This window comes from Natrix helvetica, assembly GCF_964273705.1.
Source record: "Natrix helvetica genome assembly, chromosome: 2".
In the NCBI taxonomy this organism is placed as follows: domain Eukaryota; kingdom Metazoa; phylum Chordata; class Lepidosauria; order Squamata; family Natricidae; genus Natrix; species Natrix helvetica.
Genome location: NC_138552.1, coordinates 295,517,526 through 295,530,308, shown reverse-complemented (window position 1 = coordinate 295,530,308; position 12,783 = coordinate 295,517,526). Strand labels below are relative to the sequence as shown.

At 45.1% G+C, this 12,783-nt stretch overlaps 1 protein-coding gene across 1 annotated transcript in view; it reads right to left on the bottom strand.

Annotated features, from left to right (window-relative positions):
- Window positions 1-12,783, bottom strand: part of NCOR1 (nuclear receptor corepressor 1) — a 140,663-nt gene that overhangs the window by 90,450 nt on the left and 37,430 nt on the right. Inside the window, exons 7-14 of the mRNA XM_081940448.1 lie at window positions 11,567-11,623; window positions 10,753-10,805; window positions 9,399-9,465; window positions 8,554-8,726; window positions 6,145-6,235; window positions 5,071-5,249; window positions 2,948-3,002; window positions 1,682-1,783 (exon numbers count right to left, since the gene is read on the bottom strand). Coding sequence (XP_081796574.1) covers window positions 1,682-1,783; window positions 2,948-3,002; window positions 5,071-5,249; window positions 6,145-6,235; window positions 8,554-8,726; window positions 9,399-9,465; window positions 10,753-10,805; window positions 11,567-11,623 — 777 coding nt within the window. The remainder of the gene's footprint in view (window positions 1-1,681; window positions 1,784-2,947; window positions 3,003-5,070; window positions 5,250-6,144; window positions 6,236-8,553; window positions 8,727-9,398; window positions 9,466-10,752; window positions 10,806-11,566; window positions 11,624-12,783) is intronic.

The window sequence follows — 12,783 nt, the reverse complement described above, 5'->3', positions numbered from 1 at the left end:
GCCTTGTCTTGAAAGATTAAAAATGAACTTGCTTTACATTTAATAAAAAGTTTTGAATGCCAGAATGGCAGTGTTTACAAGTTGGAAGAATGGCGCAACATGAAAAAGAAACCTTAACATTGCAAAAGATTATGTTTGAAATTCAAAAAGAAGTAACAGAGAGAATTGAGAAGAGATTGGAGAATATAGATCCTAGAACAACAAAATATACAGATGTCGCTTCACAACAACGTTTGGCCAATGGTGACAAAAGCCTTCTTCACACACAGATAGTCCTCAACTGACAACAGTTAGTTTAGTGACTGTTCGAAGTTACGAGGGTCCTCAGAAAATTGACTGTTTTTCACACTTACAACCTGTCAGGCCTGCAGCCATCTTTTCCTTTTGGGTCTTTGCCCTGCCACACTTTCTATTATTCTACTCTGCATTTTCTATTGTGGGAAAATGAGAGGGGGGAATTGTAGGGAGTTAGATGATAGGCAGCCATAACAATGTTCTTTCTAGAAAGCCAAGGTCATCCTTTGTCTCTCTGCACCTCTACACCTGACCGGAACTGGATGGGTGGAACTGCACAGCATGGCAGTGGGAGATTGGACCATGGGATGGGCTTGTGGGTGTGGGGGAGCAAAATCATGAACTTTCAACTGGGTGGGGAAAACCAGGAAGCTTTCAGGTTCGGGTTTTCCCAGATGTGCCAACATGACTCTCTTTAATAAATGGGAACTTTAAGGAATCCTTTGCCTCGGACTCTGATTTACTTTTGGATGCTATTTGGAATCCTGACATGACCGTTGCTGTATCCCGGTGATCAAAATTCAGACGCTTGGCAACTGACTCGTATTTGTGACGGTTGCGGGGTCCCCTTTTGCGAGCTTCTGACAAGCCAAGTAGGAGGGGGGGGGAAGCCAGATTCACAACCGTGTCACTAATTTAACAGCTGCGGTGATTCGCTTAACAACAGTGGCAAGAAAGGTCATAAAACTCCCTTAACAAATGTCTCGCTCAGCAACGGAAATCTGGAGCACAATTGTGGTCGTAAGCTGAGGACTACCTGTATAACAAAGCCAAGAATGTACCCAGATGCACAACCAAGGCTGGAAATAATTCTTCCTCGCCGAACTGATGCTAATCACCATCTTGGCCCAATACGCGTGAATTACAATGGCAGCCTTTCCCATTGTAAGAACACCAGGGACTAGAACTGTGGTGGGGAACCTATGGCACGCATGCCAGAGGTGGCAAACATAGTCCTCTCTGTGGGCACGCATGACCTCAGCACCTGGTCTTCTAGTTTCCAGCACTCTGGAAACATGTGCACCAGCCAGCCAGTCTTTGCGGGCATTGGAGCGCCAGAAAATGCCCTGAAAATACCCAAAAAAACAGCCAAAAACCAGGCTGTTCTTTCAAAAAGAACCCGGAAAATGCCCTGAAAATGCCCAGGAAAACAGCCAAAAACCACGCCTTTTTCCAAAAAACAGCCCAGAAAATGCCCTGGAAATGGCTCCAAAAATGGTCTGAAAATGGCCCAGAAATTGGCCCAGAAAACAGCCTGAAATACACGCACGCACACGCCATCCAGCTGGTTTCCTATGCTCTGGCACACCCACATGCGTTCCGGTTTGGCGACTCGGTGCCGAAAAGGTTCGCCATCCATGGACCAGCATCTCCAAAGGCAACTCACCTGGTTTCTCCCTCGCCGCTTGCCGTAGTTCCTTCGCACCAGGGCCTTGTAGTTTTCATTTTTCTTGGTCAAGTAGTAATACAAGACGCAGTCTGGCACGTTCTGGGAAGGCCAACAGGGAGACCGTTAGTTAAAATGAGAAACTTTTCCTAAAGCAAGACGACAGGCGAGACTCTGGTCTAACGTTCGGCGCAACAAACAAACCACGATGTGGAAATAACAGAGATGGCAGGACAGCCGTTTCCCATCGGATGTTGGGGGGGAATTCCTGGCGCTAAGAGCAGCTGGAATCACTGGCCCAAATAAAGGATCAGCAACAGTGGTGAGATTCAAATAATTAATTTTAACAATGGGTTTTGTGGGTGTGGCTAGGGGGGTCACGTGACTGGGTGGGCGTGGACGCAGCAACCTTTGGATGTATTTTAGGTTGTTGCATTCCATTTTGTTGTATTGTATTATATTGTCTTTTGTGCTTTATTGAGTTTTATATGGTGTGCAGTTATTGTGTTGTTGGGCATTGTATATCGGATTGGACTGAGTTTTGTATTTTGCACAGTGTTGTGATGTTGCCCTCTGTGTGTTATTGGATTGGCTTTTGTTTTGGCTTTTGTGTTGGGTATTGTATTGAGTACTGTATTTTATTGACTTTTGTATTGTGTATTGTATTGTGTGCAGTTATTGTGTTGTTGCGCATTGTATATCAGATTGGATTGAGTTTTCTATTTTGCACACTGTTGTGTTGTTGCCTATTGTGTGTTATTGGATTGGATAACACTGGGCCAATCACTTTAGGCATGACTGGGACTGGGTGACTTTGGGTCAGTTTCTCCCTCTCTCCCTCCCTCCCTCCCCTCCTTGAATTAGTTATCAAATAATAAAAGTGGAAATAAAAAATAAAAAAATAAAACAAAACATGGTGGTGAAATGAAGTAAAGAAGTAAAGTAAAACAAAACAAAGTAAAATAATAAAATAAAATAGTAAAAGTAAAATAAAGTAAAGTAAAATAAAACAAAGTAAAATAGTAATGTAAAATAGTAATGTAAAATAGTAGAAGTAGAAGTAAAAGTCAAAGTAAAAGTAAAATAAAGTAAAACAAAACAAAGTAAAATAATCAAATTTTGTAAAGTAAAAGAAAAAGCAGAAGTAAAGATAAAGTAAAACCCAACCCAACCCAAGAAAATCCAAGAAAGCCGATGAGAAGACGATTGTTGGGCTCTGCAGCTTCTGGCCTGATTGATCTCCCTGATAACAAAACTCCATCTTACCTTTCTTTCTAAATAGGAAGCTATGAGGCCAAAGTTTTTAGGATGCTGGACAAACCTGTAATAAAAAACAAGGAAAACAGCCAGGTTTAGGCAACTTCCTTATTGACAGACAGGACTCCTCCTCTTCCCTGCAAACCCCCCCTCCTCCCTTCTAGCACTGATGGCGTTCCCTAGTTGGGCCAGGAAACGTCTGCAAGAGTTCGTCAGAGTTCATCAAACACCCCACACTTAAAATGTTCTTTCCAGGCACCCTGAAAAGCTTCCAAATTCAGCAGCCAACTTGACACTCAAGCAAATTATATATAACTTCCTATGTATAACGCCCTGCCTGTCAACAACTACTTCAGCTTCAACCGCAATAGCACACGGGCAAACAATAGATACACCGCTCCAAACTCGATTGCCGAAAATACGACTTCGGCAACAGGTTGGTCAATGCCTGGAATGCTCTCCCTGACTCCGTTGTTAGTTCCTCACACCCCCATATTTCTCACCTTAAACTGTCCACCGTGGACCTCACACATTTGCTAAGAGGTCCCTAAGGGGGCGTGCATAAGCGCACCAGGCTGCCTACCGTCCCTGTCCTACTGTCCCCATTGATAAAATGTGTTCAAGGCCATGTTACACTTATTTATATCCATCTACTTGTACCAAACTCATGCGAAAATGTCCATGTTTATCCTAATGCATGTTGCCTTCTACAATACAATACAATAGCAGAGTTGGAAGGGACCTTGGAGGTCTTCTAGCCACAAAGAAGAGGGAGTCAAACTATTCTCCAAGGCACCTGAGGACAGAACAAGAAGCAATGGGTGGAAACTAATCAAGGAGAGAAGCAACCTAGAACTGAGGAGAAACTTCCTGACAGTGAGAACAATTAACCAGTGGAACAGAAGTTGCCTCCAGAAGTTGTGAATGCCCCAACACTGGGAGTCTTTAAGAAGATGCTGCATAGCCATCTGTCTGGAACGGTATAGGGGGTTGGACTACAAGACCTCCAAAGTCCCTTCCAACTCTGCTATTGTATTGTATTGTATTCTATTGTATCCTATCCTATCCTATCTTATCCTATCCATTATCCTATCCCAGTGATGGCGAACCTTTTTTGGCTCGCGTGCCACAAGCGGGGGGAGCGCAGGGGGGTTGAGTGCGGGCGTGCCGCACCCATAATGCAACACGTGACCCCCCAGTGCGCATGCGCGCACAACGCGCGACCCCCCCCCCCATTTTTACATTTTTTTTTGCCCTCCCCAGGCTCCAGGGGCTTTATAGGAGCCTGGGGAGGGCGAAAGGAGCCTCCCCCGACCCCCCGGAGGCCCTCCGGAGGCTTCAGGGACTGTCCGGAGGCTTCCCTGAACTCTTCGGAGCGCTTAAAACCACCCTCCGAGCAAACCGGAAGTGACTTCCGGGTTGCTTGGAGGGTCGTTTTAAGCGCTCCGAAGGCTTCAGGGATGGTCCCTGAAGCCTCCCGGGGGGGGGGGGGGGGGAGGCTCTTTTCGCCCTCCCCAGGCTCCTATAAAGCCTCTGGAGCCTGGGGAAGGCGAAAAATAGCTTTTAAAAAGGTGAACTCAGCTGGCCAGCGCACGCATGCCATAGGTTGTGGCACGCGTGCCATAGGTTCGTCATCACGGTCCTATCCTATTCTATCCTATCCATTATTCTATTCTATCCAATCCATTATTTTATTCTATTCTATCCTAGCCATTATTCTATCCTATCCATTATCCTATCCTATCCATTATTCTATCTATTCTATTCTATTCTATCCAATCCAACCAACCCAATCCATTATCCTATCTTATTCTATCCTATCCATTATTTTATTCTATCCTATCCTATCCATTATCCTATCCTATCCATTATTCTATTCTATTCTATTCTATCCAATCCAACCCAATCCATTATCCTATCCTATCCTATCCTACCCCACCCTATCCTATCCAATCCAACCCAATCCATTATCCTATCCTATCCTTGTCCTCATCCTATCCTTATCCTTCTTATGGTTTCCTGCCTAGGCAGGGGGTTGGACTAGAAGACCTCCAAGGTCCCTTCCAACTCTGCTATTGTATTGTACCCGAGCGGCTTCCCTCCCAGAAAAAGGAAATGAGGAGAAAGATTACTTTTCTTTGAAGATCTCCTTCTCGTGGTCGGTCCAGACGTTCATGAACTGGCGGTCCTTGTAGACCTTCATGGGGTCTTCCATCAGCCCATTCATGTTGATGAACTTCACGCGTCTCTGCTCGGCATCGAACATCATGGGAGGAATGACAGACAGCTGCCGCATCTGTTTCTCATTATTCTAGAAGCAAGGGGAGGGGAGGGGGAAAGGGAGGAAGAAGAGAAGGTGGGGGGGAGAGAGAGAGAGAGAGAGAGAGAGACGTGAACACCGAGGGCATCACTTCTGTCTCTGCTGAGTGAACCCACGTCAGGCATGGCAGTTCTCCTGTTCTGGTTATTTCCCGAAAGCCAAAGAGACAGAGAGGCAGAGAAAGGAAGAGAAAGACAATAACAGAGATGGAAGGGACCTTGGAGGTCTTCTAGCCCAACCCCCTGCTCAAGCAGGAGACCAGGCCTAGACCACTGCAGACAGGTGGCTGATCAGTCTCTTCTTAATAGCTTCCAGTGATGGAGCACCCACAACTTCTGGTGGTAAGGAGTGCCACTGGTTAATTGTTCTGGTTGAGGGGGGAAAAGGAAGAGAGGGAGAGGGAGAGGGAGAGACAGAGAAAGGGAAGAGCAGAAAGGCAGAGGAGAGGAGGAAAAAAGAGGAGTGAGCGAGGGAAGAAGGAAGGAAGGAGAAAAAGGAGGGAGGGAGGAAAGATGGAAGGAAGGAAGGAGAAAAGGAGGAGGGAGGGAGGGAAGGAGGGAGGGAGGGAAGTGTAAAAGAGCAGGGAGGGAGGGAAGAAGGAAGGAAGCAGAAAAAGAGCAGGGAGGGAGGGCGGAAGGAAGGAGAAAAAGGAGGGAGAAGGGAAAGATGGAAGGAAGGAGAAAAAGGAGGGAGAAGGGAAAGATGGAAGGAAGGAGAAAAAGAGGGAGGAAGGAAGCAGAAAAAGAGCAGGGAGGGAGGAAGCGCGGAAAGAAGGAAGGAGGGAGGGAGGGAGGGAGGTGAAAAAGAGCAGGGAGGGAAGAAGGAAGGAAGGAGAAAAAGGAGTGAGGGAGGGAGAAAATCTTCCGGGGAAGGCGGTCGCTCTCACCTCCTGTTCCGACAGCCCATCGATGATCTCGGAGATTTCGTGCTCACTCCGAGCGATGGTGGCCGAAAGGCCGGTTCCTCTTTGGCCAACCCTGCAGAGGCGCCAGAAGGGAAGAAGGTCAAACTTCTATCTTTTGGGGCCTATCAAGTAGATGTGTTTACGAGAAGTGGTGTTCAATCCTAGGTAGAGGCAGATATTTCTCTCTCTGGGCACCGTGAGAATATATCTGCTGAACAAAACTCCGTATCGGAGACAAGAAAGGTATCCGGCCAGTAAACACTCTGCTAGCTTCATTCAGCTGCCCAAGCTCCACCCCGCAAGGGAGTATGGGGTCGTTCAAAGATGGTGATGATGATGATATAGATGTGTTTACGGGTAAGGCCTCGACTTACAACCGTTCGTTTAGTGACCGTTCGAAGTGACGAGGGCACTGAAGAAAAGGACTTAGGACCATTTTTCACGTGGTCACGTGATCAAAATTCAGAGGCATGGCAACTGGCATGTACTCACAACAGTTGCATTGTCCCGTGTGTGTGTGTGTGTGTGTGTGTGTGTTTGTGTGTGTCACGTAATCAACTTTTGTGGCCTTCTGACAAAGCCAGATTCACGTAACGACCATGTGACTAACATAACAAGTGCGGTGATTCACTTAACAACTGCAGAAAGAAAGGCTGTGAAAGGAGGCCAAGTCCGCTTCGCAAATTTCTCACTGAGCGACAATTGAGTGACTCAATCGTGGTCGTAAGTCGAGGACTTCCTGTATTCTCGTTGTGTTCCTTTGTCATTGTTTATTTTATTGTGCTATTATTTTGTTTCTGTTTCTATGTCTCTTCATTCTTCATTTTTATCATTGTAAACTGCCTAGAGTAGCCCCTTGGTGAGACTGGCAGGAAATAAATACATTAAATAAATAAATGAAATAATTTATTTAATTTTTAAATTAAATAAAAAGCAGCATTAGCAATAGCCCTTATATACCATTTCACAGTGCTTTTACAGCCCTCTCTAAGCGGTTTACAGAGCCAGCCTCTTGCCCCCAACAATCTGGGTCCTCGTTTTACCGACCTCGGAAGGACGGAAGGCTGAGTCAACCTTGAGCCTGGTGAGATTTGAACTGCTGAACTGCAGCCAGCAGTCAGCTGAAGTAGCCTGCAGTCCTGCACTCTGACCACTGCGCCACCTCAACTCTCTTTATTTTATTATTTGGTAAATATTTAATTAATATATACATCTTTTATAAAGATTCAACATTTTTAGTTGAAAGTTTGAAGATCTAAAGCAGTGTTTCTCAAACTTGGCGACTTTAAGTCCTGTGGACTTCAACTCCCAGAATTCCCCAGCCAGCTATGCTGGCTGGGGGATTCTGGGAGTTGAAGTCCACAGGACTTAAAGTCGCCAAGTTTGAGAAACAATGATCTAAAGATTAAAGAAATTGAAGAAATGAATAAATCATTTATTTAAATTTTTACTTAATAAAAATTAAATAAATCTTTATTTAACAAAGATTAAAGGCCTTTAGATTCAAGAGCTAAAGATGAAGGAAATTAAAGGAAAAAGAAATCATGTATACATTTAAAAATACAATAAATGATTAAATTAATTGATCTTTAATCAAAATGGAGTAAATAAATATTTATTTAACAAAGACGAGAGGCCTTTAGATTAAAGATTAAAGATCTGGAGATAAAACATTCAATAAATTAAAGGAATAAGTTGAATAAATCGTAAATCATAAATAAGTTCAATAAATTTTAAATAAAGGTTTAATAAATAAGTTTTTAATAAACATTAATGGTCTTCAGATTAAAGATCTAAAGATTAAATAAATAAATAAATAAATAAATAAATAAATAAATAAATAAATAAATAAAAAAATAGGAGGAGGGATAAAGATGAAAGAAATTAAAGGAAAAATAAATCATGTATACATTTAAAAATACAATAAATGATTAAATTAATTGACCTTTAATCAAAATGGAGTAAATAAATCTTTATTTAACAAAGACGAGAGGCCTTTAGATTAAAGATTAAAGATCTGGAGATTAAAACATTCAACAAATTAAAGAAATAGGTTGAATAAATCGTAAATAAAATAAATAAATCTTCAATAAATAAGTTTTTAATAAAGATGAATGGCCTTTAGATCAAAAATCTAAAGATTGAATGAATGAATGGATGGATGGATGGAGGAGGGCTGTGTGAGAATGGGAGAAGAGTCCTGAGGATGGATCGGGCCAAGAGCTATCCTAATTTCTGCCTTTGGAGATAAAAGGAGCCACAGCAGAAAAGGCCCAACAGATGGAAGCCCTTGAAAGGGGGACCCCAACGTACCCCTCGTGCTGAGCACAATGGGATGGGAGGAGGAGGGGGTCCCCCAGATAGCAATCTGGCCTCCTGGTCGGGCCTTACCTCTGGAACCTCTCCTGCTGCTCCCGCTGCTTCCGGATCTCCGGGAACTGCTTCTCGTAATACTCCCGGGTTTTGCTCTCCTTGGCCTTCCGGCGGGGGTTGTTCTCGATCCGGTCGACCTTCTTCTCCCAGGCCTCCATCAGTTGGTCGTAGCGCTGGCAGATCTTCTGCTCCTGGGGATCCCCCAGAGATCAAAGAGGGAGGATCAGGGAGACCGAGAAACAGGCATAGACGGGGAGAAAGAGGGAGGGAGAAGGGGGAGGAGGAGAAGAGAGGGAGGGAGAAGGAGAGAAACAGCGGGACGGAGGGAGGAAAAGAGTGAGGGAGGAAGAGAAGGAAGAGAGGAAGAGAAAAGAGGGAGGGGAGCGGGAGGGAGGGAGGGAGGGAAGAAAAGAAGGAAGTGGGAGAGGGAGAGAAAGAGGGAGGCAGAGAGAAAATGGGAGATGGAGAAAGGAGGGGAGAGGGAGGGAGGAAGAGAAGGAAAAGGGTGAGGGAGAGAAAGAGGGAGGGAGAGAGAGGAAAACAGAGAGGGAGGAGAGGGAGGGAGAGAGGAAGGGAAGAAGAGGAAGTGGGAGAGAGAAAAGAAGAGGAGAGGCACGGAGAGGGGAAGGGAGAAAGCAAAGGAAGAGTAGTGGGAGAGGGAGAGTAAAGGGAGAGAGAGAGGGAGTGGGAGAGAAAGGAGAGGGAAAGAAACAGAGGGAGAGTGGGAGTGGGAAAGGAAGGAAGGAAGGAAGGAAGGAAGGAAGGAAGGAAGAAAGGAAGAAAGAAAGAAAGAAAGAAAGAAAGAAAGAAAGAAAGACAGACAGACAGACAGACAGACAGACAGACAGACAGACAAAACCTACTCTTTGTTTCCTGGCATGATTCCGCCTCTTGAAAAACAAAATCAGCTTCTTTCTCATCACCTGGTTCCTAAAAAGAGATTTTTGTGGGGTGGGGGGCAGAAGACAGACACAGGAGAGCTGAGATAAGTTTTCCTCCCGTTTGGGACAGAATTTCACACCCGAATTTTCCTCCTTCCTACAGTATTTTAGTACATGTGCTTTTTTTTGGGGGGGGGGACACAGGTTGTGTAGATCAAAGTATTCAGGAGGTTTGTGTGTGCGCGGAAAAAGTCACACCCGCTTCAACTCCTGCCTGCCAAACAAAATCTAGTAATAATTAATCTTCGGCATCCGCCTTATGGAGGAATAGTTCATACCCCACAAAAGGCTATTTAGTCCTCGACTTAACAACTGCTTGTTCGAAGTTACAATGGCCACCGGGGGGGAAAAAGCAATTTGCAGTTGGTCCTCGCACTTACGACCGTCGTAGCATCCCCTCAGTCATGGGATCAAAATTCAGGTGCTTGGCGATGGTGTGTGTTTACGACGGTAGCGACATCCCAGAGGTCAGGGCCTCGCTTAGCAACGGAAATTCTGTTTCCAGTTGGGGATGTAAGTTGAGGACCACTGGTAATAACTACAGGTAGTCCTCAATCTACGACCACAACGAAGGCCCAAATTTCTGTTGCTAAGTGAGATGTTTGTTACGTGAGTTTTGAGACCATTTTATCTTTCCTGCCACCGTCGTTAAGTGAATCACTGCAGCTGATAGGTTAGTCACCCGTTGCTAAGTGAATCCAGCCTCCCCACCAGACTTTGCTTGTCTGAAGGTCACAAAGAGGGATCACATGCCCATTTTATGACCTTTCCTGCCACCGTCGTTAAGCAAATCGCTGCAGCTGATAAGTTAGTCACCCGGTTGTTAAGTGAATCTGGCCTCCCCGTGGACTTTGCTTGCCCGAAGGTCACAAATGGGGATCGCACATCCATTTTACGACCTTTCCTGCCACCGTTGTTAAGCGAATCGCTGCAGCTGATAACTTAAGTCACCCGGTTGTTAAGTGAATTTGGCTCCCTCCACTGACTTTGCTTGTCTGAAGGTCGCAAAAGGGGATCACGTGACCCCCATCGTAAATATGAGCCAGCTGCCAACTGTCTGAATTTTGTTCACATGAACATGGGGATGCTACAATGGTCGTAAGTGAGAAAAGCGGTCATAAGTTGCTCTATTTGGCACCGTTGTAGCTTTGAACGGTCCCTAAACGAACGGTTGTTAAGTGGAGCACTGCCTGTAAAAGAATAAGTATAAAATCAGGCAGAAATTTTGTCACCCACCACCAAAGATTGGAAAGAAATATTATCCACATTTTCTTACGTTTTGATGTTTTCGTGGTACACTTTAGTGTCGGAAGGCTGGTTGTAAAGAGGCTGCAAGAAAAGAGACCGAGACTTCACTGCTTTGACCTCCAATGTAAGTCGAAAAGGGAGAAAAAGAAAAGAAGCAAGAAAAAGGGAGAAAAAGAAAGGAGGAGGAGGAAGAGGAAGAGGAGGAGAAGAGAGGAGGAGGAGGGAAGGAAGGAAAAGGATTGAGATAAACTGGAAAAGAAGGAAGAAAAATAGAGAAGAGGAAGAGAAGAAAGAAAAGGAGGTGGGAGGAGGGAAGAAAAGGAAGAAAAAGAAGAGAAGCAAGAAAAATGGAGAGGAAGAAAGGAGAAGGAAGAGAAGAAGAACAAGAAGAAGAAGAGAAGAAGAGAGGAAAAGGGAAGGAAGGAAGGAAGGAAGGAAGGAAGGAAAGGATTGAGATAAACTGGAAAAGAAGGAAGAAAAATAGAGAAGAGGAAGATAAGAAAGAAAAGGAGGAGGTGGAAGGAGGGAAGAAAAGGGAGAAAAAGAAGAGAAGCAAAAAAATTAAGAAGAAAGGAGAAGGAGGAGGAGGAGGAGGAGGGGTAGAAGAAGAAGAAGAAGAGGAGGAGGAGGAGGAGGAGGAGGAGGAGGAGGAGGAGGAGGAGGAGGAGGAGGAGGAGGAGAGGAGGAGGGAAGGAAGGAAGGAAAAGATTGAGATAAACTGGAAGAGAAGGATGAAAAATAGAGAAGAGGAAGATAAGAAAGAAAAGGAGGAGGTGGAAGGAGGGAAGGAAAGAAAAGAGAGAAGAAGGAGTAGTAGTAGTAGTAGTAATAGTCGTACTTACCAGCTCCACCTTGGGGCCCAGCCCTTCGAAAATCTTATGAGCTTCCTCTGCTTTTTTCTGCAACACAGAAAACGAGAAATCAAAGCTTTAGCCGGAATTTCCCCTTTCTAAAATCTCAGCAATTCAATCTTCTTTTCCAGCCTCATGTGCGGGGAACCCGCTAAGGGAAAATGCTCCTTTTTAAACACAAGGAAGTATTTCATGGGGTCCTCGGTTTACGACAGTAATGGGAATCTCCATTGCTAAGCAAGACGGAGCTCATATGACTTGTGCCTGATTTTTCCGCCACCGTTGTACAGCGAATCGTTGCGGTGGTTACGTGGATCCTGTCACCGCGAGGATGCAGCCACCGTCGTAAACACGAGGACCAGTCGTAAGTCACTGTTTTCAGTGTCATTGGAACTTTTAAATGAAGGGCTGTAATTCCAGGACTACAAGTAGCCTTGGATTTACAACAGTTAGCCACCGTTCAAAGTTACAACGCACTGAAACATGTGATTTGTGACCGTTTTTCACACCTACGACCGTTGCAACAGCCCCACAGTCACGTGATCAAAATTCAAACGCTTGGCAACTGACTCATGTTTACGACGGCTGCAGTGTCCCAGGGGCTCACGAGATCCCCTTTTGCAACCTTCTGACTAGCAAAGTCAACAGGGAAGCCAGATTCACTTAACGGCCGTGTGACTAAGTTAAACAGAGGCAGTGATTCACTTAACAACAGTGGCCAGAAAGGTTGTGCAATGGGCCAAAGCTCACTTAACAACTGTCTTTCTGGACTGAAATGGGGCAAAAGTCACCTAACACCTCATTTAACAACAGAAAGTTTGGCCCAACTGTAGTCATATGTCAAGGACTAGCCGTACCTGTGTTCGGATGGGGAGAAAAAAAATGGGGACTTGGCCCCCCGCCTCTCATTTTCCCCTGGAGACCCTGGGAGGGTTTGTGACTCTCTCTTCATCTGCCTATTACTTACTGTATTTTCTGGACTATAAGACGCACATTTTGTCTCCCAAATGGGGGTGAAAATATCTGTGCGTCTTATAGACCGAATATTGCCAAAGCCCCATCTAGCCACCAGCCATTTTTTGGCCTCCGCACAACCCATTTTCGGGCCTTTTTTCGGCTTGTTTTGGAGGCTTTTTCCAGCCTGTTTTGGGGGCCCTTTTTTTTCTTGGCCCGTTTTTGTGGCTTTTTTGGGGGGGGTTTCAGCTTGG